At 39.3% G+C, this 26,995-nt stretch overlaps 1 protein-coding gene across 2 annotated transcripts in view; it reads left to right on the forward strand.

The window, feature by feature from the left end:
• RNF150 (ring finger protein 150) overlaps positions 1-26,995 on the forward strand; it is a 261,941-nt gene that overhangs the window by 176,876 nt on the left and 58,070 nt on the right. For both annotated transcript variants that reach the window (XM_044268030.1, XM_044268031.1), the window contains exons 3-4: positions 3,449-3,520; positions 5,766-5,848. In XM_044268030.1, coding sequence (XP_044123965.1) covers positions 3,449-3,520; positions 5,766-5,848 — 155 coding nt within the window. The remainder of the gene's footprint in view (positions 1-3,448; positions 3,521-5,765; positions 5,849-26,995) is intronic.

Consider the following 26,995-nt stretch of genomic DNA (forward strand, 5'->3'; position numbering starts at 1 on the left):
TGTCTTTAAAAATTATTTTAGGCAGTTTTAAACTATTTCATGTCTCTCCTAAAGCAGTAATACTATACAATACTTATCAAGGTAGCTCTCTCACCACAATAGCAATCTTACAAATAAATTGCAAATTCCCTGAGAACAGAGGTTATGCCTTATGTTTCATTATTTTCCCCTTGTAATAGCTATCACACAGAATTATGCATAGAAAACAATGTAATCAGTATAGTACAGATCAGCAAGTGATTCTGATGATAGGAAACACTAACTCTGAACCCCAGCTAAAGGAAATGTTATTCCCACCAAAAATAATTCCATTCTCTTCATTAGTTTAAAAAAAAAATCTGTACTCCATTATGCTTTGAATTTCAATAAAAATTTATGAAAAATTTTTAAAAGAATTGTTTTAGGTAAAATTAAACTTTGACAAAATAATTTCTGGTTCACTTCCTTAAGAAATGTTGGTCTTCCTTTGAGTATACTCTGTGACCGTTGTTTAAAAATAATATTTGCCACTTATTTGCTCTGCTTAGCTTAAGTGTCTGCCTTCGGCTCAGATCATAATCCCAGAGACCTAGGATCGAGCCCCACATCAGGCTCCCTGCTCAGAGGAGAGCCTGCTTCTCCCTCTCCCTCTGCCTGATGCTCCCCCTGCCTGTGCTCTCTCTCTCTCTTTCCATTAAATAAATAAAATCTTAAAAACAAATTAACACAATTGCAAAAATATCTGAGCTCTTCATGATAAACAATCAACGTGTTTATTTGGGTCCAGATTTCACATTCTAAACATAATGTTCTGCAGGTCTGTTGTACTTAATTCCTGGTAACTTACTCCTGGTAGCTCTTTCTCTATTCCCTTCAATTCCTGCTCCAGGCTTCTTCAATGAAAAGCGACTCTTGGTTGAGACGGACTGATTTTGCCAAGGCCAAGCTCACAGCTTTCTTATCTCCCCACATATATTGCTTACAATTTGTCCATTAATTTTTCCGTTAACTGGCTTAACCTCACAGGTGGTTTTCCATGTTTAAAAAAAAAAAAAATCTTTTGGTTTAAAATTTTATTCACTTACCAGTGATTTATGGCATTGCCACCAGATCGTAAGCCAAAAAGAACAGGAATTTATGTGTGTGTTTTTCACTACCGTTTTTTAAAAAAGATTTTTTAAAAAGAACGTGTTAAGTGTTCTCCATCCCCAGCATGGGCTCAGAGTCACACCTCTGAGATCCAGAGTTGCATGTCTACGGACTGAGCCAGCCAGGTGCCCCCTTCCACTACCCTTCTTTCCAGAACCCCGAGCTATGCCTGGGACAAAACGAGTGATCCAAAATATGCACGGAATGATGGTTAGTTATCAAAGGCAGCTTTATTCCAGGTGCTGGGACACAATGGGAAGCAAAACCAAACACAATCTGGCCCTCCGGGAGTTTACATGAAGGAAATTTAACGGGGATTGATCATAAAAACAAAGGTCAAATTGTGAATTTTGTGACAGTGCTATGAAGCAGAGCGACCAGGTTCCATAAGGTATAGACTTAGAAGGATTGTCTCTCTTGGGAGACACGGGGGAAGAGAGCTCCTTGAAGAAGTGGCCAGAGTTGAGATCAGAGGATGATCACACAGTAATTAGAGGAAGAGGAGAGGACAGAGAGTTCCATTCTTTTTTTTTTTTTAGTTTCTTCTCGGTGTTTTTCCCTCTCACGCAATGTCCACCCGCCATGATGGTATTTATCATTATAGACTCCCTCTTTTTCCTGCAATCTTAGTTTGATAGCTACTTGTGGACTTCTGCATAAGCTCGAGTTTATGTAGGTCTCCTTTTTAGGTAACAACCAAACTTACTTTTCTGTGAAAATGGCCAGTAATCATTTTTGAAACTAAGGATAAAATATCAAAGAGAAAATGAATTAACAAGGAGAACACCTCTCTTCAACTTACTTACTTTAACTGTTGTATGCTTAACTGTTGTATGATAAATACTTAATAGATCTTGGTTGGTTAGTTGCTTGGCTGGCTGGCTGAATGGCTGGTTGACTGGTTAACTGGCTGGCCAGATATTAGTTGGCTGCTCAGTAATTGGTAGGTTCGCTGGCTAGCTTGTTAGATGTTGGTTGGTTGGCTGGTTGGCCGAATGTCAGCTGATTGCTGGCTGGCTGACTGGGTAGACGTTGGCTGGGTGGGTGACTGGGGTGCTTTATTGAGTAGTAAGAGTGGTGGTTTAGCTCTAGCTTTCAAGTCAGACTTCATTTTATTCAGATTCTGACTGACCATTCACTGATCATGATAAGCAACTTACATAAGCTCTTTATGTCTCCGTTCGTTCTGTAAAACAGTATTTTTTTTTTCCTCACAGGGTTGTTGTGAGAATAAAGGTGATACTGCATATAAAGTTTTAGCGTGGTGCGTAGGATATGTTAACCATTCACTAGTATATGTTCACAACTTAAGAGAAAAGAAAGAAACTTGAGTGTTGTTTCTGAAAGGAGCCAAATTAGTGAAAGCAAGTGATGATTCCATTTGAATGTTTGTCTCGTTTATCATAGCCTTCAAATGTTTCACGGATGCCAATACACATCGGTTATAGGGTCATAGTACACAAAGCTAAGAAGGAGATGTTACATGTGGGAAACTAACAAGCACACCAGCAGATCTGGACAGATTAGAACTGAATTCACCACCCTCCACCCGCCTTCTTCCTGACTGGCCTCTCATCGCAGGACTGCAGGGCTCATCAGGATAGCAACTTTCTCTATCAAAAAAAAATTTTTTTTTAGGGAGTGCTAATATATTGGTTGACATTAGTCGACCTTAGGGGTTACACAGGTGTTCGCTTTATAATTATTTGCTAAGCTGAACATGTATGTTTTATGTATCTTCCTCTAGGCACACCCACACTTAAACCTCTCTAGAGGAGGTGACATTAGCATGCAAGAATGTGATGGACTAGGACTGTACAGATGAAATACATAAACCTATGCTGGGTCTCTATAAGCAAAGGAAAGTCCTTAAATTGCAAATAGAAAGAAATACACGCGCAGTAAATCCTGACTGTGAAAAAGAGGACATGAGGTTTATTCCAAGGGTCCAGATTGGCTATCTCCTGGACACAGATGAAGTGGCTAGAGTGGCAAATTACTAAACTTGCGTGCATGTTCCAGTCTGCATAAATGTACCGCATGCTGGAGTCACTGTAGGGTGGGATTTTTCCACGCCGTTTGCCACTTGCTTAACATTGGGCATGAAGAGCTTCTCTCGATGACAGTGCTTAAAAGACCTGTCTTTTAGAGGTCTTGCACAGACGTCAGTGCCCCATCTCTTCCAGCCATTGTCCTTAACATTCACGCCACGTGTGCGTGATTTCAGAGATAGCTGCCCTGGTTTAGTAAACGCCATCAGCAACAAAGTCAAAAATTACTCATCTGTATTGCTAACAAGCGGCTTTTGGTTTTTTTTTAGCGCCGACTGGGAGATGCGGCAAAGAAAGCGATCAGCAAGCTCCAAGTCAGAACCATCAAGAAGGGTGATAAGGTAACAGCAGACTCTTTTCTTTATGGTGAGGGACTAGTCAAAAAAGTCCCTGACTTTTCTGGCAGCCAGGGTAGAAGAGATGGAAGGATGGGAAAAGGGGTATCCATGAAAATAGCTCTCCTATGTCTGTAATTATACCCATCTATATTAGATATAATTTAAAACAATTTATAAAATGCATGCAGTAGGACAACAAAGCAGTTGGAAACAAAGTGTAAGAAAATGAAAAGTATAGGAAAAATAGATGAAGCTAGAATAAATTTTTTAGACAAATACATTACTTGAAATGTGTAACAAAAATGGATCCCAAACTTAGGTTGGGGCTTTCTATCAGCCAATGCAAGGAAGGAAGAAATGTTCAAACAATATCTAATTACCTTATTGCAGTGTCCACAAGATGAAAACGAGATGGTTATTCCTGGTATTACAATTTGAGAAAATTTTTCCATAAATCCTTGCAAGGAGGAAAGTGTTATATGCTGAGGGATGTCCTCCATTGATATCTGCAGTAAATACAGAAAGCATATTCAGTCCCTCTGAAATCTAGCATCCACAACCCCACAGTCATTACAGCAGCCTCCCTTGCTGTAGAATGAGGACATAAAGCCAAGAGCAAAACCTATCTTTTTTTTAATTCTGGTATAATTAACATACGGTGTTATATTAGTTCCAGGTGTACAACATAATCACTCAACCAGTCTATACATTTCTCAGTGCTCATCAAGATAGGTGTATTCCGGGCGCCTGGGTGGCTCAGTGGGTTAAGCCGCTGCCTTCGGCTCAGGTCATGATCTCAGGGTCCTGGGATCGAGTCCCACATCGGGCTCTCTGCTCAGCAGGGAGCCTGCTTCCTCCTCTCTCTCTCTGCCTGCCTCTCTGCCTACTTGTAATCTCTCTCTGTCAAATAAATAAATAAAATCTTTTAAAAAAAATAGGTGTATTCCTAATCTCCTTTATATATTTCGCCCACCTCCCCACCCATTTCCCCTCTGGCAAGCACCAGCTGTCTGTAATTAAGAGTCTGAATTTTTTATTTGTTTCCTTTTTTTCCCCTGAGTTTATTGGTTTTGTTTCTGAAATTCCACATATGAGTGAAATCAGATGGTATTTGTCTTCCTCTGACTGGCATTATACCTTCTAGATCTATCTATGCTATTACAAATGTCAAGGTTTCATTCTCTTTTTTGTGGCTGAGTAATATTCCATCATATATATATATATATGAGATATATATATATATCTCATATACACTATGTATATATTATAGTTTCTGTGTGTGTGTGTGTATAATTCCATTAAATGTATATATATCACATCTTCCTTATCCATTCATCTATCAGTGGACACATAAGCTGTTTCCATATCTCAGCTTTTGTAAACAATGATGCCCTAACCATATCAGAAGCAGAAGTGCATCTTATGAAGGAACAAGGAAACAATGCAATCCAAGGCCTGCAGACCTCTAAAGGTCATTCTTCTCCCCAGAAGAAATTTTAGAGTAGTGGATTGTGGTACATGTATTTGGGGCTCATTGGGACATTTGTAAGGGAGTCACAAGTGTGCATGTATAACCAGGTGCCATCTCTAGTCTGAATACTTGATTTATCTCACTATGCGCTGCTATTTTTCAACTATATAAAAAATACTACTGAGCTTCCTAAGATGAAATTCATTTAAAAGCATTACTAAATTTAAAGTATGTTTTGCATTACTTTTTTCCCCTCAACAGAATATGAAGTGGGGAATTGAAAGAGAGATGTATATACTCGAATAAAGAGAGATGTATATACTTGAATAAAAAGTTAAAACCATGGTTCTAGAGTTGTATACACATAAGATTCCCAAGGAACTGATAGATTAAGTAACATTCAGACACTTCTCCATAAATAGTGTTTCTCAGCCTTGAGATTTGGATGTCACTTCTAATTACAATAAATAACATTCCTACTAATGGTATACTTAAAAATTGCTCTCTCACACTCATAATAAAGAGCATTTTATTTTATAGTAACAATGCATTAAAAAATTATTCCCTCACAAAAGCACTTACAGTAGAACCCAGAAACAAAAAGTAGAGGTTGGAAGGAATGGAAACTGAGCCAATAGACAGTCAATTACTGTTTGAGAAAACTGGCACACAGACGATCGAAAGCCTGTCTCCAGGCAAGCTCCCCTTGCTTATTTGCCTCTTCACACAGGAGTTGAAGCTACACGAGTCAACTCATCTGTATTTTCTCCATTGCAGGAAACAGAGCCCGATTTTGATAACTGTGCAGTTTGCATCGAAGGGTACAAGCCCAATGACATTGTGCGGATCTTGCCCTGCCGGTGAGTCCCTGGGCCGCTTGCTTTTGAATGAGGTGTGTGTGGAGATGAGAGGGCCGCTGGGATGCACTGGCTCCTACCTGCCTGGCCTAGCCCTGCGAGGTCAGGCTGCCCAAACCTTTCTGGGTTTAAACAGCAAACAGTGGAAAAAGTGTAGCCTTTCTCCTTGAAAACATGTTTTCTTGCGAAATAAATATTTTCCTGATCTCCTCTGTACCAAAGGAAGCATAGTGCTATGAATTGGAACCTCGTGATACGGAAATTGATGATGGGGCTCCCAATTATAATTTTTCTTTAACAACAGAATTATGATATTCAGAATCCATTCTAACTTTCACAAGTGCTGTTTTAATTTAATTAATGAAATCAGAAAGATATGTCGTGAATTGGGGCACCTGGGTGGCTCAGTGGGTTAAACGTCTGACTCTTGATTTCGGCTTAGGTCATGATCTCCAGGTTGTGAGATCAAGCCCTGTGTTAGGCTCTACACTGGGGGTGTGGAATCTACTTAAGGTTCTTTATCTCCCCCTCCCTCTTTACCCCCACCCTTCTCTCTGTCTCCCTCTCTCTCCTTCTCTAAAAAAAAAAAAAAGTGTATATATATTGTGAATAATCATGAAGGGATCAACAGCCAGAATATGGTCTGGAGTGAGTGGGAAGCCAAAGGCAAATTCCATTTCCTTTTGGGTTTTCTTTTATTTTGGGGGGTGGGTAGGAGTTTATCAGCAGGAAAGAAATATGACAGTCACCCCAAAACTTCTAGAATCTAGGGGAGGATGCCAACGTATGGTTGGAAACGTTCCCCAAGTGGGATTTTCATATAACCCTAATCCTTCTCCCTAATTGAAATTTACTGTTAAGGTATTTGAATTTTTATATATAGTTAAAATTAAATAAGTTTAAATATATCAAAATAAAATATTTTTAAGTTGCAAAAAAACTGTCTTCCTATCATTGAAAACCTTTTTTTTTTTTTTTTAAGATTCCATTTATTTATTTGACAGAGAGAGATCACAAGCAGGCAGAGAGGCAGGCAGAGAGAGAGGGGGAAGCAGGCTCCCCAACCTGAGCAGAGAGCCCCATGAGGGGCTCGATCCCCAAACCCTGAGACCATGACCTGAGCCTGAAGCAGAGGCTTTAAGCTACTGAGCCACCCAGGCACCCCGAAAACTTTTTCTTAGTGTTGCTGCATCAAGTATCCTAAAAATAAAAAATTATTCCTTGAAGAAAGTTTCTTCACTTAGAAAGGTGAGCTTTAAAAAGTCTTAAGGGGTACCTGGGTGGCTCAGTTGGTTCAGTATCCAGCTCTTGGTTTCCACTCAGGTCTAATTTCAGGGTCATGAGATCCAGGTCCTGAGTCAGGCTCCGAGCTCTGCCTCTCCCTCTGCCCCTCCCTCCCTAAAGTAAATAAATAAAATCTTAGAAAAATGTCTTATGAGTACTTAATAAAGTGGATAAAATACACAAAGATATAAAGCAATGCACCTTTAGGAAATAATTCTCTAAAATAAGAATGAAAATATGCCTGTAGAGGAATTAATTTAATAATCCCAAAATGACAAAGAAGTTTCAAAAAAGGACAGGATATGTAAATAGATGCAGAAATTCCCGAGGGGAATGAATGTATCCTTCTTGAAATGCTTTTAGGCAAATTGATCATCAGGAAACAGGACTGGGGAAAGTACACTGCTGGCTCCAGCCAAAGCCTTCAATGGAGATGCATTTTCCTTAGTTTTTAGATGACTGACTAGCTCTAAGACAAAACCATAAAATCAACACATCAAGACTTGGTGGTTTTCTTCCTATGAGGGAATATATAAATTCTTTCTTCAGACATTAAACCTGGTATTTAGTTAGTGACTTCTAGAAACCTGGCAAAGAATGGCGGGCAGCCTGTGAGCCACAGAGAGCCTCTCAGGGTAACATCTTTAATCTCTGTGATATTTTACTAAAGTTGTTATTCAACCTCATAGTGATAAGCAAGGAATGTGCTTTCCTTTGCTTTGCTGCTCGGAGAGTGTTTACAGCCCCGGGAGGGTACTTCTCATAAAAAATATCCAAAGCAAATCTAAGTTAAATTGCAACTTTTTCCTTTTTTTTTTTTTTAGAGAATCTAAATGTAATTAAGAAAATCTATTTTTAAAACTATATAAAGCATTACATTAGCTCCATCATCCCTACTGTATAAAATAACATTCATTTGGAGCTCGGTCATGAGTCTGTCCCACGTTACCGCATAGAATCACTAGAAGCCACGTAATATATCCAAGCCATAGATGGGCCACAGTTCGATTTACTGTGCTCCTGTTGGGCAACATTTGGCTGGTTTCGGTTCTTAATTAGGACAAATTACACTGCTTTAGCAGTGTTTAGATTGTCATGATGTATTATTGTAAGATCTCTTACAATAGAATTTTTGGAAAGATTAACCAAAGAAATAGCTTTTTAATAATTAAAAAAAAAAACTTTAGGAAGTTTAATTTTATTTATACTAGCCCTTGCCCTAGGCCAGTTCAGTGTGGCCTATAATTCTTCCCTTTTTACATTATTATTTGATTCTTGGCTCATTTCTTGACACTTTCTGTTCAAGCTTCTTGCTGTCCATCCGCTTTTATTTCCTTATTGTAGGCCCGGCTTTAAATAACACAATACACTAAGAATTAGCAAGCACAGGTTAGAATTATTTATTGTTTGATCTTAGATGAACCATATATATTTACTCTTTGAAGAGCTCATCCATTTTTTTCCATGCTGACTTTAAAATCGAGGTATTTTGGTGCCTGTTGCTTGTTTCTGCCAGACATTTCGCACTAATGGATATCATCAAACAAATGCACTGGCATTTGCTTTTTGCTACATAATTTCCTCTGGGGTATTATTAAGCCCCAGATCCTATGAACTTTATAGACTCTCTCATTATTTCCAAGCTGACTCAGCCACAGAATTTTTTGCATCTCCTTAGAGTATAAACCATTTCAAAAAATAATAATAATAATTCAGTTTTTGTCTTCCTTCTTTCATACTCTTTTCTGTGGCCTCCTAACCCCTCACCCGCTGGGTGTATCACTTCTCTAGTGTGGCCACTTGGGTGTCTTTCCAAATCTCCCTGGGATATTCTTGTGCTGTGATTTTTTTCAGAATCATTCTTTTGTTTGCCTCTTTTAGAAACCATTGCACAAATTAGGATGAATTAATAAATGATTTCCCCTCTTCATTTGTCGTCATGGCTACTACTAAAGTTAAATCATGCGCATACACGCTCTTTGCCTCCCCCCTTGCTGTCTTCCCTAGGGGCCTTCTGAGCAGGCCCCTCCTCCCCCCATCCCTGTCCCCACCCCCACAGGGCCAGCTGGGCATGCGCGTTCGCTGCAGCTCCCAAAGCAGCTAAGGGTCAGACAGCTCTAACTTGTGTGGTTTGGGTTTGATCCTAATACACCACTGGGGTATTTTCCAAAGAATTTTGGTTTTTGCTTAGAGCATATAAATGCCGAAATTTACATTATAGTGTATTTTAGGGTTGGTTTTTGTGAGTTAGGTTTATACTTGTGGTAATCATTTTTAGCTACAGAAGATATTTTATTGAAGCATATAATTGAAATTGTATGGTCTTCCTTGTCCAGAGAATAAGTTGGGCTCTCAGATTCTTCCAGAGCTTTTATCCTCTGGTGTTTCTACTGTTCTTCAGTGGTTACTCATTTCAGTCTATTTACCTACCAAGTTTAAAACACTCCTGCTCAGAAAGAACATGACCTCTTCCGGCAAGGCAAAAGTCTTTGTTTGCTACTTTAAAAAAAAAAAATGCAATGTATGCATCCATACCCTAGGCACCTGTAAAATTCTTTCCTTTCTTGGATTGATCCCTATAGCATTATTACTAATTTAGGAGGATACTGGTTTCTATTACTTTTTCCTTTGACTTTGGAAACTCTTCTATGATGTAGGGAAAATTTTAAAGCTCCTTGGTAACAGCAAGGTAACTAAATTCTTTAGTAACCAAATGCTTCATTTGCAACAATAAACATTTATTTTGTAGCAACTGTGTGCCAGGAATAGTAAGAAGTACCAGAGTTGAAAAGATAAATGGCCTGATCCCTGCTCTGAAGGAAATCAGTCTAGTGTGGGGGAGAGAAGGGAATTTAAATAAGTAAATCACAGTAGAGCATGAGGTGTGCAACAACAATAGCAAAATGGGTTTTTAAAAATTGGAGGAAGCAAAACCAGGCACAAGAAAGGCTCTACAGAATAAAGGACATCTTTGTAATTTCTAACAATGGTTTGCCTTGCCAATTGCCATTTTCATTATAGAAAATCTGTATAATGGATAAATATGCAATTAGCTATCAAAACTCCCCCAGGCAGATAAACACTGCTACTATTTTTATGTATTTCCTTGCTTTTATGTGCTATACCTATTCCAGTAAGTTTAAGATACTACTGCCAACATCCTTTATTACCCTGCTCTTTTCACTTAATATTCTAGGAATATGTTCGAATTGGTTCTAGATTATTAGTGGCACATCTTGACTTTCCTTTGGCCTCTGACTCTGTAGGCAGATGTTGATCAAGGTCTAAGTTAAATAAACCAACCCAAGCCCCTGGAACTGGTTCTTATAGAGAACCTGCTAGTCAGTAGTCAAGATGTTTTCGCAGGACGGGCAGAATTTTCTACTGAGGTTAAACGGGAATGTGTCCTGGCTCCCTTTAGCTTATTTCTTAATAATCCATTGATGCGCTGTTCACATTTCAGCATCCCACCCTACTAGAGAGGACAAACAAAAGCAGTGTTCCATATACAGCCGATGTCAGTATCGTTTGGGTGTGTGGAAGTAGCCCATGCAGGCAGCGAGCCCCTCTGGCTTCCTGTTGTTACAGTTGGATGGCAAATAAAATAATCCAAAACTCAAGTCTTCATCTTCCATAGATGTGCCTCCACTTTTACCTTGCTCCTAAACAGAGTTCCCATAGGACAGATTCCCTCCTGGAGTTCTACTTTGTAAACACTGTTTCCTGGAGGACACTGTAGGAGACATTGTGACCACTGCCCACACTTCGACTGAGGTCTTTGTATTTTATGTTTTAGAGCAGGGGGTAGTGTTTAGATAAAGAAGCAGCTAGAAAAGCCTATTCAGAAATATTTCTGGTTAGGAAGCATGGTACTCTAACTGTTTAGTGTTGGAGTTTCAAGCCAGCTTCCCGTGTTTGAAGGCAAGCCATGGCCATGGCCTCTCTGAGCAGCCTCCGAGTCAAGGTCAGTGAGTGGCCTGTGGGTCCGGGGTTTGTCAGGTTCCTCATTCTTCACAACAGGATGTCACTTTTGTCCTGAACAAGGTTATCTGTTTGCTTAGATGATTCTGGAAAGGGTGGGGTGGAGTAAAATATACATAACATAAAATTGACCTTTTTAACCATTTTTAAGTTTACAGTTCAGTGGTATGAAGCACATTCACATTGTTGTACAGCCACCACCACTATCCCTTTCCAGAACTTCATTTTCTCAAAGCAAAACTCTGTGGACATTAACACTAACTCCCCATTCCCCTAGTCTGAAGGTTTTATGTGTGGGTGTGCGTGTTGTGTTTTTAATTTAGCCTTGACTTTTTTTTAAAGGAAAATGTCAATGAAGAAAGTTAGATTTTGATTTAAGCATCTAATTTAAGTTGGTTAACTAAAAATTGGTTTTTACATATTCTTTTTTTAAAATTCATTTAACTAACATATACTATATTATTGGTTTCAGAGGTAGAAGTCAGTGATTCATCAGTCTTATGTAACACCCAGTGCTCATTACATCACGTGCCCTCCTTAATGTCCATCACCCAGTTACCCTATTCCTCTACTCCCTTCCCCTCCAGCAAACCTCGATTTCCTCTGATGAAGAGTTTCTTATGGTTTGTCTTCCTCTCTGGTTTCATCTTGTTTTATTTTTTTCTCTCTTCGCCTATGATCCTCCGTTTTGTTTCTTAAATTCCACACATGAGTGAGATCAGATGATAATTGTCTTTCTCCAACTGATTTACTTCACTTAGCATATTACCCTCTAGTTCCATCCATGTCAGTGCAGATGGCAAGATTTCATTTTTTTTATGGCTGAGGAATTTTCCATTATATATTTTATATATATATATATATATATATATATATATATATATATACATACATACACACACACCACATCTTCTTTATCCATTCATCTGTTGATGGACATCTAGGTTCTTTCCATAGTTTGGCTATTGTGGACATTGCTGCTATTCACACTGGGGTGCAGGGGCCCTTCAGATCACTACGTTTGTGTCTATTGGGTAAATACCCAATAGTGCAATTGTTGAGTTGTAGGGTAGCTCTATTTTCAACTTTTTGAGGAGCCTCCATACTGTTTTCCAGAGTGGCTGTACCAGCTTGCATTCCCACCAGCAGTATAGGAGGATTCCCCTTTCTCCGCATCCTTGCCAACATCTGTCGTTTCCTGACTTGTTAATTTTAGCCATTCTGACTGGTATGAGGTGGCATCTCATTGTGGTCTTGATTTGTATTTCCCTGATGCTGAGTGATGTTGAGATCATTTCTTTCATGTGTCTGTTGGCCATTTGGATGTCTTCTTTGGAGAAGTGTCTGTTCATGTCTTCTGCCCATTTATTGATTCGATGGTTTTTTCTTTGGGTGTTGAGGTTGATAAGTTCTTCATAGATTTTGGATACTAGCCCTTTATTTGATATGTCATTTGCAAATATCTTCTCCCATTCTGTCGGTTGACTTTGGTTTTGATTTGATGAAGTCCCAATAGTTCATTTTTGCCCTTGCTTCCCTTGCCTTTGGAGACGTGTCTAGTAAGAAGTTGCTACAGCCAAGGTCAGAGAGGTTACTGTTTATATTCTCTAGGATTTTTTGATGGTTTCCTGTCTCACATTAATTTTGAATTTATTTTTGTGTGTGGTGTAAGAAGGTAGTCCAGTTTCATTCTTCAGCATATGGCTGTCCAGTTTTCCCAACGCCATTTGTTGAAGAGACTGTCTTGTATTCCATTGGATATTCTGTCCTGCTTTGTCAATATTCATTGACCATAGAGTTGAGGATCCATATCTGGGCTCTCTATTCTCTTCCATTGATCTATATATCTGTTTTTATGCCAGTACCACACCAACTTGATGATTATAGCTTTGTAATAGGGCTTGAAGTCTGGAATTGTGATGCCACCAGCTTTGATAAAATATACGTAACATTAAATTGACCTTTTTAGCCATTTTTAAGTTTACATTTCAGTGGCATGAAGCACATTCACATTGTTGTACAACCACCACCACCATCCCTCACCAGAACTTCATTTTCTCAAAGTAAAACTCTGTGAGCGTTTAACACTAACTCCCCATTCCCCTAGTCTGGAGGTTTTTTATGTGTGTGTGTATGACTGCCTCTGTGTGTGTGTGTGTGTGTTGTGTTTTTAATTTAGCCTTGACCTCTATTAAAAAGAAAATATCAATGAAGAAAGTTAGATTTTGATTTAAGCATCTCATTTAAGCTGGCTAACTAAAAATTGGTTTTTACATATTCAATTTGAAACCTAACAAAGAATGATAATTCTACATATTTCTGGTGTTATTGTTCTTGTTACTATTACTGCAATAGTGACATGATGTTACTCTTATTATGATTAGAAGAACTCTCACTGCTCCTGTTATGATCACTAACATCATTACCACCATCAATTCTTCCCAGGCTTTCTGCAGCAGCTCTCTCCCTAATCTTCCTGCTTCAACTCCTGCCCCTTAATTATTCATTCTGATAAGCCTGTTTTTAATTATCCAGCTAGAGGGGCTGGACTCCAGGTACTTTTTCAGCAAGTACAACTTTAAACTCAAAAGTGTGACTTTAAAAAAGCTATCCTTTAGGAAGAGTAATTGAAATAGAATTCAGTCCTCTGATTCTCTGAAAGGTACCTCTGTAACAAGGTAGGTTCACAGACAGCTGGAAATCATGCCCTTTTGTGTATTAGCTCTTTCCAGGAGACCTGAGTAGGCTGGTGCCTTTGCCATCACTTTCATCAAGGATTGCTCTAAGAAGCAATCTTCAGAAAGTTGTCATTGTGTCTCTTATTAGGATTTTATTCTGTGACTCCTTCATGGGGGCTTGCCAGAGCAGTTCATGTACATCATAACCACATTTCTTCCCAGCAAGGGAATGTTTTTAGACTGTGAGTACTGAATTATGATACCGTCCAGATTTTTTTCTGTGTTTGTTGATGGAAAGTCGAGAGCCAAATCTGTCACCCACTCCTAGCCAAAAGGGATTTTTTAGCTTCAGCCCCAACTGTTTTATGTCTCCATTCTTGTTTTAATTTCTTCTTTAGCTCCTTTTTTTAAAAAAGGATTTTATCTATTTATTTGAGAGAGAGAAAATGAGCAGTGGGGAGAAGCAGAGAAAGAGAGAAGGAGAAGCAGACTCCCCACTGAGCAGAAAGCCTGATGCGGGGCTCGATCCCAGGACCTTGGGATCATGACCTGAATTCAAGGCAGATGCTTAACTGACTGAGCCACCCAGGCACCCCATGATAACTTTTTTTTACTTAACAATGCTTATCCCTTTATTTAAAAAAATAACCCGAACATATTAAGAGGTACCATAATTAATGTAACTCTGGGAAAGGCCAGTCCAGTTTGAGGGGACCTTTCAATGGTAGGCATCTTCACTTTCTCTGTGGCAGAAACAGTAACTGTTCCCCAGATATCGATATGCACCCCCATGTTTCTCAGCCTCTTACTCATGAGGGCCATAGCACTGGTTTCAGTCCTCAGAGAACACTCGAGGGCAGAGGAAAGCCCTCCAGCTCATGTCTCCTCAACCTCAGCAGCCAGAGAACCAAGCTGAATGGATAGAACCACAGGTGAGAAGCAGCCTGGGTCCCTGAGTCACCATGTGGAAGATGGCTGCTCTGGAGTGAGCTAAACTACATACAAATTTGTGTGAGAATAAACCTTTACTGGGCATATCACAGAGATTTGGAGTTTAATTTGTTATCCTAGCAAAGCCTAATCTACCTAACACACTGGGTTACCAGAGAAAAGGTGAACACTGATGAAAGCATCATGGAAGGCATTCTCCTCTCAGACCTGTCTGTGGCACCTTTTTGGATATCTGCATCTCCTCAGTCACTTTAAGTTAATTTCTAGGATAAGCATTTTCCATGTTTTTAAAACTTTTTGTCAACATCATTTTCTTTTTTTTTTAACTTTTTTTTTTTTAATTTTTATTTATTTATTTGACAGACAGAGATCACAAGTAGGCAGAGAGGCAGGCAGAGAGAGGAGGAAGCAGGCTCCCTGCTGAGCAAAGAGCCCAAATGCGGGCCTCGATCCCAGGACCCTGAGATCATGACCTGAGCCGAAGGCAGAGGCTTCAACCCACTGAGCCACCCAGGCGCCCCTGTCAACATCATTTTCAATGAATATATCTCATATTCTGTACTTTGAGTATTTGGGGACATTTGAGCTGTTTCTGCACATACCAATTTTTTTGCTGTTATAAATAATGCTGTGATAAATAACTACGTATATAGACCTGAGGTCACATCTCAGATTATTTCCTTTGTTCCTGAGGTTATGAATTCAGATTGCCTAAGTGTTTTCCATAAAGCTGTACTGGAAGAGTTTTCCAGTTAGTCAGAGGTTAAGAGTATCTCCAGCAACGATAACTAGAGGTAACCTAGAACCGACAGGGTGTAGTGCACAAGCCCAGGATAATGGTAGAGAGTGGGTAGGCCCTGGTCATATAGAACCTGAATGCACACCTGAGTTATAGTCAGGAGATGGGGGCCTTGCTGAGGGGTTCAGGGTTTGCTGTATACATAGCATGTCAGCACCATGTAGAATAGAGCTCAGAGGGATCGGACAGGAGTCTGGGAGCCAGTTGGGAGGCTACTGCAAAGTCAAGGTAAGAAATGCTGAAGGCCTGAACTGCAGTGTTGGCACTGGGCATGCAGAGAATTGGATCTAGTCAGGAGATTTTTGGGAAGTAAACCCAGCTTGAGATAGCATTTGGAATGTTGAAAATGGCTGCCCATATCAGCTGTGACTGATAGATACATCTGTATTTGTTTATAACTAAATCATGCCCGTATCTTTCCATTCTGATTCTAAACAACAGAGAAAAATCCAGCAAGTAGCATAGTTATTCAAAAACTGTAACAGAAGAAAGAGATTTTAAGCACTGAAACAGATTTTATCACTTAAAAAACAAAACAACAACAATGACAACAAGGAAAACCCAAACCTTGAGGACCAGCTTTGGCTTATCTTTTTAAGACTTTCTTCTGAGTTACTGGTCCCGGTACACACCCATAACTTGGTCATTTAGGCAAGGTTCCATCTTGGACACATAATTGTTGGTAAGAGCTATACTACCCTGCCTCTTTCTCTTCTCTCCATTTTAGAAATGAGACTGAATTTCAATTGTATCAGTTTACGAGCTCTCTTTAGTAGTTGGGGACATAGAATGTATCATACTGCCCTTTTTTTTTTTCTTTTTTTAAACATAAGTCTACACTTTTACAAAGATCAGAGTACAAGTAACAGCATTTGTTTTGAAAGAGATGAAGTGGAGATTTAAACACAAAATATGCCAAATTATAAATAAAAAAAGAAGAGTATATGTACTGTTAGAGTATAGAACAAATTTATAGTGAAGGACAAATGAAGCTTATATGTGCATATTGGGGCAGTAGATACCCTTGCTTACGAAGGAATTTCTGGTGACATTTCAACATCTGAGTCAGACAGGACCTAACGGGGTTAGGCCTGGAGATTTGGAAAAGGAAAGTTTTTGAGGGCTGCTGAAAAGTCCATGCTGAAATTTGTTCTACGAGTTTTGATGAATTCTTTGAATTCTTTAGATGTCTGCAGTTGACAAGATGCTTATACCTCAATCCCTGTCTGTCTAACCAATCAGACATCCAGCTGCTTTCCTTTCTTAGTTAATGTAACTGATAGATCGTTTTAACATGGGCCTAATTATTGACTCCTCAAATATTATGATCCGTTAATGCCTTTGCTCTATGACAGGTGACATTGTCCTCTACCAGAGAAGCAGCTCTGGGAGACATCTAGAATAAAGTATGTTGGCAAACAGTGGAGAGATCCATTTGTAAAGGTTTCTGAACAAGCCTGTATCCTATGACTTCCAGACTGACTTGCCTGGCAAGTCCTGGCCTCCTTAAATCAAATTAATAAGATGTAAGGAGTTAATGGAGGTTTCAGCCGCTAACAGGGGCTTGTGTCCAATGGGCCTCCTTGGAAAACTGTTCACTATGTGTCAGAGAATTTCCTTGTTTTCGTTGGATGCTTCCAGCCAAAACCACCTGAGCAGTTCCTAGCCTCCCCTGTTTCTCCTGAAACTCTGATGGGAGATCGAGGTCTCTGATTCTTTAATAACAACACAAGGCAGTATCTCATTTCAGTCCTGATAGTCATCTGTGAACTTCCCTCTTTAGGGGGCAGAGGGTCTCTCATTCACTCTCCCTGCCAGACACTACATGATCATAATAAACCACATAACATAAAAACGAGTTATCATCTCATATAAAAATGAACATCATTTCAGTATTTGAAAACTTTAAAAATCAGAATCAAGTTTTACTGAAAGTACTAAAAATAGATACTAGCCCCTAGGGACCAATACGATTGTAAGATCAGTCAAATGAACTGAATGTCTGTGTGGACAGAAAATTCCAAACTGTTTATGAGTTGTTTGGGGTTTTTGTTTGTTTGTTTGTTTTGTTTTGTTTTGTTTTGTTTTTAAAAAAAAAAAGCTCTGTAATATGGTCAGGATTCTGACTCTGAGTCCTAGGACTCATGAGTGGAAAACAAAGGGGTGCTTCCTAGCCAGGCGGAGATGGTCTGTCCTGACTTTACCCTGCCATGCCTGTTACATATGCTTGATTAGGAGCAGATTTTTTTCCAAGTTGCTTATTTTTTAAAAGAGCGATGAGTGTTGACTGATTTTCATGAGGTTTGACTTATCCTTTCATGCCCATGTTATGCAAATTAGATTATTGGTCTTCATTTTCACAGCTGTTTCTTTATAGATGTGATTTTAAAAATAACTTCAGGGTTTTATTGCTAATTGTAGGAAATTTTGAAAGTAGAAGTATAAAGAAGTAAACAAATCTAATCTTACAACCCAGAAATAATCATTATTAATATTGCTGGTTTAATTTTCTCTATGGCATAGCCATAAGCATCCTATGTATGTCGTTAAACATTGTAAAGTCAGCCCATTCATACCTACAGTTTTATTCTACTTTCTTTTTTTTTTTTTTTAAAAGATTTTATTTATTTATTAGTCAGAGAGAGAGAGAGCACAGGCAGAGAGGCAGGCAGAGGCAGAGGGTGAAGCAGGCTCCCTGCCGAGCAAGGAGCCCGATGTGGGACTCGATCCCAGGACCCTGGGATCATGACCTGAGCTGAAGGCAGAGGCTTAACCCACTGAGCCACCCAGGTGTCCCTATTCTACTTTCTTATTTGACATTTAAAAGTAAGCATTTTCTGGGGCACCTGGGTGGCTCAGTGGGTTAAGCCTCTGCCTTCGGCTCAGGTCATGATCCCGGGGTCCGGGGACCGAGCCCCACATCGGGCTCTCTGCTCAGCAGGGAGCCTGCTTCCTTTCCTCTCTCTCTGCCTCTCTGCCTACCTGTGATTTCTGTCTGTCAAAATAAATAAAATCTTTAAAAAAAAAAAGTAAGCATTTTCCTATAATTTTAGTAATTATTGTAAGAGGCTCCTGGGTGGCATAGTCGGTTAAGTGTCTCACTCTTAGTTTCAGCTCAGGTCATGATCTCAGGGTCATGAAATCAAGCCCCGTGTGCAACACATGCTCAGTACACAGTCTGCTAGGATTCTGTCTCCCTCCCACTCATGTTCTCTCTCTCTCTCAAATAAAGAATCTAAGACCAAAAAAAAAAAAAAAAACTATTATTATTATTTTAAAATACTTCAGTAGCTATATCATATAGTCCATTGTTGGAGTTTATTTAACCATCCCCTACTGTTAATTGCTTGTAGTTTTCATCATTACAAAATCATGACCTTAATTGTTGATATGTTTGTCTGTATTTATCCTTTAAGATACATTCCTAACAGTGAGTTTACTGGGTCAGGAGTAAGAAGTTTTGCCTAACTGCTTTCCTAAAAGATGATAACGATTTACTCCCCACTAGCAGGATGAGAGGGTGCTTGTGTTAATGTAACTTTGGAACCAGGAAGTAGCATGGTTTAAGCCTCTTTCTCATCTGATCACCAAATATAAGTGGCATGCCTAGTTTTGGTTCCCATGTCTTTGATTTCTCTGAGATGTTACAGTTGACTACCATAATACTTTGTACTTAGTCTACTACTATTGATTAATCAATATGTAATATCTAATGTAAATTGTCATTGGCTGTAGACACTTCCTAATTTCAGAGATGTGAAAATGGGGAGGAGAATGGTATGGCCTAGAATTTTGGTAAAATATGATATTGACTTTTTAATATTTGTTTTCATATTTTTAGTAAATGATATTTCTCATTTTTTTCTCATGTATTTTTATTTTGTTTTTATAATGCTTTTTGATTAACAGAGAAAGATACTTTAAAAAATTTATGAATTTTTACCCTTCAGTTTATCTCTAATACTTCCCTATCAAGAAACAACATAACTGATGAATTAATTAACTGTATTTTTCAAATTTATCTGAAATTTATGTTGGTATAAAACATCTCCCTCAAAAGTCACTGTGTATGAAAATTATTACTTAAAAAAGTAATTTTTTTTCAGAAACATAATTTTATATACTCTGCCAAATTAAAAGTTATATAGTGTGGTGGAAGTTTAAAATGCCATAGTTGTGGGGCACCTGGGTGGCTCAGTCGTTAAGCGTCTGCCTTCTACTCAGGTCATGATCCCAGGGTCCTGGGATTGAGCCCTCATTGGGCTCCCTGCTCAATGGGAAGCCTGCTTCTCCCTCTCCCTCTGCCCCTGCTTATGTTCCCTCTCTTGCTGTGTCCCTCTCTGTCAAATAAAAAAAAAAAAAACTTCTATAAAATGGGACAGTTTCTTTGAAAATTTGTTTGACAGTTTCTACTAAAGCTAAACACATGCTACCCTTTAACCTAGCCATTTCACTCTTGGATCTATCTCCAAAAAAAGGAATGCATACGTTCACAGAAAGACTTGTACAAGAATAGTCATAGCATGTTTATTCATAATGGGCAAAAAAGATGAAAACAACCTAGATGTCTAATAATAGGAGAATCTATAGATCAGTTTGGTACACACAGGCAATGCAATGGAATATTACTCGGTAATAAAAAGAAACAAGCTATTGGTGTCTATCAAAGCACAGATTAATCTGAAAACATCATGTTGAGCAAAAGAAGTCAGGCAAAAATAAATACATACTTTGTGATTCCATTTATATGAAATTCAGTCACAGCAATGCTAACCTGTGGTGACTAAGTCATAATGGTGGTTTCATGGCAAGGAATGGGTATTGACTGGTAAGGGGAAGAGAGAACTGTCTGGGAACTCTGTATATCCATATCTGGATATTTTTGTGCAAATATATAAGTAGTCAGTAAACCATCAAGCTTTCTTAAGATCTATGCAATTTACTATGTATTATACCTTCATTTCTAATAATGGAAATAGAATGTTTTAAGCACCAAAGAAGCTATGTTGTAGACTTTTTTTTAAAAAGCAGCTCATTTTGTACATTAGTCAGAATTACATAAAATTTAAATTCAAAGTTTGCTGGTCATGTTTTCTGTGATTTTTTTCTCTGATTCCTTTGGGTTTACATATATATACTGCCAAAAATTAGTTATCACTTAATCTAAGGGATTAAAGGAAGGAAACATGAAAGGAAATGGCAATGTTGATAAACGATGTCTAATGAGTTACTTTCTGTTGTATTTTCAACAGAGCAAATGCTGCCTTAGGAAAGAAGTCTTGAACTGTAATAACCTTGTTAAATATGGCATTCTGACTTCAAATGTCCTGATCCCCAGTTATATTAATCAACTAGACACTCGGGACGAAGGCCAACCAGCCTTGCTGCCCCAGCCAAACGATATAATTAGACCAGGGTCAAGTATGAAGCCGAGAGCCGTTCTCTGCCAGAACCTAAAGGAGTGAGGCACCTATAAAACGAGGGTTTCTGCAATTCCCTTGTAACTCGCATTCCCAAAGGATCTATTTCTTCCATTGTAGCCAAAAGAGAAATCGAGTTTAGTGGCTAAAGGATCTGATACAGTAACTTGGGATTTAAAGTTTTGCTGGGTGTTCTTTAATGCTATTTTAACCTCCTGCTGTGGACACCAGATGAAGTGAAATAGCTGTGTTTTGCAAAATTTTAACTTTGAAAAGCACTCTACGGTTTACATGTAAAGCTCTCTTACGTATAATATCTAATTTACATCTCAGCAGCCTATAACCGAGGTAGAGTGGGTACCATTAATGTGCCTTTATTTTACTCAAAGAAACACTTAACTCAAAGAGGCTGGTCACAGAGCCCAAAGCAAGCCATCTTCTGGGACTTCAGAGTCTGGGTTCTTTCCACCCTAAAGCTCCGCCCCGCCCTCACCCCTGCACCGCAGGGGAGCTCTGCCCAGCCCTCAGCTTTGGGAGTGTGGTTTTGCCTGAGTCAGCCTCAGAAACCCCCATCTCACTCTAAGCCAAATGTCTGAGCACCCCAAGGGAAACGAATCTAATCGAGGCCAGCTTTAAGGGTTTTGCTTTCTCCTCAGTGATTCCAGGCTGGGTTTTGTGGCTCTGAAAATAGGCCAGCCTTTCTCCCAGGAAGCCAGTGCTGGTAGTCCTGAGGGGAGCAGAAGGTGCTCAGCTGCATTCTTTTTCTTTCCCTCCCTCAGGTAAAACTGCTAGCGGAGCACATCAGCTTGCCAAAACAAAGGAATTCAGTTTTTAAACAATAGCCAGAATATGGTCACTGCTGGTTCTGTGTGATAGCTCTTTCTACCCTTTTCCTTTTCTTCTTGTTTGTTTTAAACAATGTTTCCATAACCTAAATAGGGGGAATCAGGGAAATACAGTTTCTCATAATTGGTCCAAACATTTCAGACAAGCCCAATAGCAGAGATAACCACCACCACCCCCCGCACCCGCCCCTGCCCCAGTGAGGCACTGGGCCAGTTGGCAAGGGTTTCCTAGGGGAATCTGGTGTCTGCCTAACTGGCCGACCTGATCCCCACCACACCCCAAAACTCTACATTGTCACCCCTGCAAGGACTTTCTTTATAGGAAACATAGAAAAAAGGAGAACACGTGGAAGGAAATAACTTGATGACGAGAAGCCCATCATCACAAGGAGTGAGGGAAGTCTAGCTCAGCTCCGTGATTGTTCTCCACGTTGTTCATACCTCTCGGCTACTAAGTCCTTCGAGATTATTTCAAAATGCTGATTTGGAGCCATCCTTTCCAGCTTTAGCTCCTGTTCTTACTTTTTTTTTTTTTTTTGGAGAGTTTGTTTATTGGAGAGAGAGAGAGCAGAAACAGGGGAAAGGGAGAGGCAGAGGAAGAAGCAGGCTCCCCACTGAGCAGGGAGCCCCATGTGGGACTTGATCCCAGCACCCTGAGATCATGACCTGAGCTGAAGGCAATGGCTTAACCGACTGAGCCACCCAGGCACCCCGGTTCTTACTTTTTAAATAGTCTAGTTTTCAACCCAACTGAGTTTCTCATCCATCTCGTGCTACTGCTGCTCTGTCTTTACTTACATAAATTACTTCTCCTTAGGTTCTTGCTTCCAGTCTCTGCACTTCAAAGTTCTTCCCATCCTACAGTTTCCTACCATCCTCACAAAGTAACTGCTCCCTTCCTTGAATTCTATGATACTTTTATTTGTATCTCTTTATGACCCATCCCTTTGTATGTTATACTAACATCACTTAATATAGTTAAGTGCCATTAACTATGCCATTAACTAAAGTGCCATTATCCACTGGACACTTAACTAGCCAAGCATTTATCAAACAAGTATTTAATCCTTACAGCAACCTGGTAAGGCATTTTACTAGCCAGGATAGGCTAGGTTTTGCTGCAGCACCAACGACACCAAAAACTCCCAACTCTCAGTGACTTAACACAACAGAGACTTTTTTATGTCTTGTGTTTTACATGAGCATCAGCAAAGAGCATCTGCTCATGGCTGTCAGGTGATGAAGCAGTTACCATCTCAAATGTTGTGAATTTTGATAGGCCTGAAGTGAAATCTGTTATTTCTTTTTTTATCTTACTGGACAGAATTAGCCACATAGCCATAGCTACCAACAGGAGAGCCTGTAATTTTCCCATATGCTTAAAAGATGCAGAGGTAGGGGCGCCTTGGTGGCTCAGTCGTTAAGCATCTGCCTTTGGCTGAGGTCATGATCCCACGATCCTGGGATTGAGCCCCACATTGGGCTTCCTGCTCTGCCAGAAGCCTGCTTCTCCCTCTCCCACTACCCCTACTTGAGTTCCCTTTCTTGCTGTGTCTCTCTATGTCAAATAAATAAATAAAATCTTAAAAAAAAAAAAAAAGAGGCAGAGGTAGCATATCTACCTCTAATGAGTGCCTCAGATACGTACTGGTATCCTCATTTCACAAAGAAACTAAGGCTCAGAGAAGTTAAGGGTTATCTCAGGACTGTCGCCAAAATATGTCAAAAATGAAACTTGTTTTGCCCCTTGCAAGCCTGAGATTTTAACCTGCACCGTATGGACTGTGCAGCTTCCTATCAGCCCATCAATTCTTTATTAAAAACACCTCACCGACAGGACACATGTCTGACTCATCTTTGCAGCCCCAATGCCTTCCACAATGCTCTGTATAAAGTAGTACTATATAACTATTGTGCACTAATGAATTTGTTATTCTGCGTTAATATTCCTACTTCTTCTCAGAACTCGACATTCCAAGTAGTGAGTTCTGGTATCAGCTTTAGAATCTCTTTAACAATATACAGAAATACTCTTTTCCAGATTTTCTCATGTATAGCTAAGAAATCCACCTTCCATACCAGACTGAAGTGCTGCTGTGTCAACCAAGTTCTTTTTTCACTAATAGGAATGGAAATAAGCTACTGGTTTGCATAATATAGCACAGTAGAAAATGTAGAGAAATCCTACAATGCATTGAATGCCTGGGTTACTAGTTCTGGACCACAGGCATGGCGTTTGGGCCAAAGATAATGCACAAAAGAAGCCAGTGATTTCCATGTGTCTTTCAAAGCCATGACTGTCAAAGTCTGGTGAAGTTCTTATTGAATTCACCTGATTTTAGGAGCAGCTAGACAAATGGAATCCTGTAAGAAAATCAAAGAGAACAATTTAGATTTCTTTTGTCCCCTGGGGAGGAATAGAATACATTTCTCCTGTGCAACATGCATGACACTGTCTGAGCTCAGTTGACAAACTGTAAGTGCCACCCTTACTGCCATTTTGGTCATTCTAACCTTGGTAATACTCATGCTCAGATCCGTAAATCAATGTTCCCAAAATGAGATTTGCATAGAAGGAATGGCTCTTTGTGAGGTCTACCAGGCAGTCTAGGTAGAATATAGGCTCATCGATGTCCCTAATGTTCTTGCTGGGAGCCACTGGCCCCCAGAAGAAGGCAGAATTGTTTTTATATTTGAGAATCTATTAAAATTAAGGAAAGTGCTTTCTGAGTATGCTTTACCACAGTAAGCTCACTTGCAAGGAATAAGAATTAAATTCTTGTTAATCAAATCATGACTTGGGGAAAACGGACTTTCAGAATTCATTTTTTCAGCACGCAATACGAAAGTATATTCTATTCTTGGTACTCTACTGGGTGTTGGAGATAGAAATACTTTGACTCTGCCCCCCAGGGGTGTCTCAAACTCTGTGGCTCAGCCAGTTAAGCGTCCGACTCTTGATTTCTGCTTAGGTCATGATCGAGCCCAGTGTTGGGCTCCATGCTGGGTGTGGAGCCTGCTTCAGATTCTCTCTCTCCCTCCGCCCCTCACCCGTCCCTCTCTTAAAAACGAAAACAAACAAACGAACAAAAACCCATGATGCTTTAGCTTCTAATGTGCCAGGGAGTATTGTAAATATTTTATACTTTTCGTCCTTTTTTCTTTTACAACTTAAATTTCTTCTCAGTTTAAAGATCGAAGTCTAAACCAGATTCTGGTTTTTTGCGGGATAAAAGGGGCTATGCATTTCAATATTAGTGCAGTCTGCCTTATTGCTTGATATGGTTAGACCAATTTATGTTCTCACCGAAAGTATATGAATGTGTACCCCATTGCCAGCATGATCTATTACCAAATTTAAACATAAATGCAAATTATCCACAAAAAATTTCTCCTTGTTTTAATTTCCATTTTTTTAATTTTAGTTAGGAAACACTTTTGCAAGTCTTTTTTAAGATTTTATTTATTGATTTATTCACTTATTTGAGAGAGAATACACGTGAGTGTGCACAGGGGGTGGGGGAGGGGAAAGGGCAGAGGGAGAGAGTCTCCAGTAGACTGTACACTGAGTATGGAGCCTGCCACGGGGCTCGATCCCACGACTCTGAGATTGTGACCTGAGCCAGAACCAAGAGTCCAGAGCTTAACTGACTGAGCCACCTAGGAGCCCCACTTTTGCAAGTGTTTTAAGACATTTATCTGAAGTCTTAAGTTCAGTTTGGGCAAAAATATCAGCAAGGAATATTCTTTCCTCAACAATAATTATGCATTTGTGAAAATATGTTAGAACAAATAAAACAATTTTAAGGTATCTGGATATAAGATCAACATGTAATCAGTGGTTTTCGGTTCCTTGGAATGATATTAGCCAAGCAGTACTGAAACTATTTATCTTTTTTCCTTTTGACCTCCTCACCCCACCTCTCCGCGACAACCGGCATCTTAGCAGTTTATTCTGTGTCTGTTTGTTGTCTTGCTGTTGTTGTTATTATCTTTGTTTTTAAGCAGCACGTACAAGAGACATTGTACAGTATTTATCTTTCTCTGACTTATTTAATTTAGTCTGATGCCCTCCAGGTTCTTCTGTGTTGTCACAAGTGGTGAGATTTCATTCTTTTTGTGGCTGAGTAATATATTCCATTGTGTGCATGAGACAGAGAGAGAGAGAGAGTGTGTATGTGTGTGTGTACACACCACATTTCTTTATTCATTCGTCCATTGATGGACACTTAGGTTGTTCCCATATCTTGGCTATTATAAAGAATGCTGCAAGGAATATGGAGGAGCTGATATCTTTTTGAGTTCATGTTTTCATTTTCTTCAGATAAATACCCAGGAGTGGAGTTGTTAGATTATACAGTAGTCCTATTTTTAATTTTTTGAGGAATCTCCATACTGGTTTCCACACTGGCTGCAGAAGTTGGCATTCCCCCTGACAGTGTATGCTGGTTCCCTTTTCTCTACGTCCTCTCCAACACTTACTATGTCTTGCATTTTTGAAAAAAGCCATTTCAACAGGTGTGAGGTGATATCTCATTGTGATTTCAACTGGGATATCTCTAATGATCAGTGATATTGAGCATCCTTTCATGTAGTCGTTGGGCATCTGTATGTGTTCTTTAGGAAAACGTCTATTCAGATCTTCAGCTCATGTTTTAATTAGATTATATTTTGCTGTCAAGCTGTATGAATTCTTTGTATATGTTGGATATTAGTCCTTTATCAGATATGTGACTTGCATATATCTTCTCTCATTCAGTAGATTGCTTTTTTATTTTGTTGAGGTTTCCCTTATTCTGCAGAAGCTTTTTTTAGTTTGATGTCATCTCACTTGTTTATTTTTTCCTGCTTGTTTATTTTTGCTTTTATTGCTTTTGCCTTTGGTGTCAGATTAAAAAAAAAAAAAATTTTCCAAGCCCTATGTCAGAGAGCTTAGTGCCTATGTTTTCTTCTAGGGGTTTATGGTTTCAGGTCTTATGTTTAAGTCTTTAGTCCGTGAGTTAGTTTTTGTGTATGGTATAAGATAAGGGTATACTTTTCATTCTTTGGCTGTCCAATTTCCCCAGCACCATTTATCACAGAGACTGGGCTTTCCCCATTGTATATTCTTCACTTCTTTGTTATAAATTAATTGACCATATCTGCATGGGTTTATATCTGGGCTCGCTGTTTTGTTCCACTGATCTATATGT

Source organism: Neovison vison, chromosome 11 (genome assembly GCF_020171115.1).
Source record: "Neovison vison isolate M4711 chromosome 11, ASM_NN_V1, whole genome shotgun sequence".
Classification (NCBI taxonomy): Eukaryota; Metazoa; Chordata; class Mammalia; order Carnivora; family Mustelidae; genus Neogale; species Neogale vison.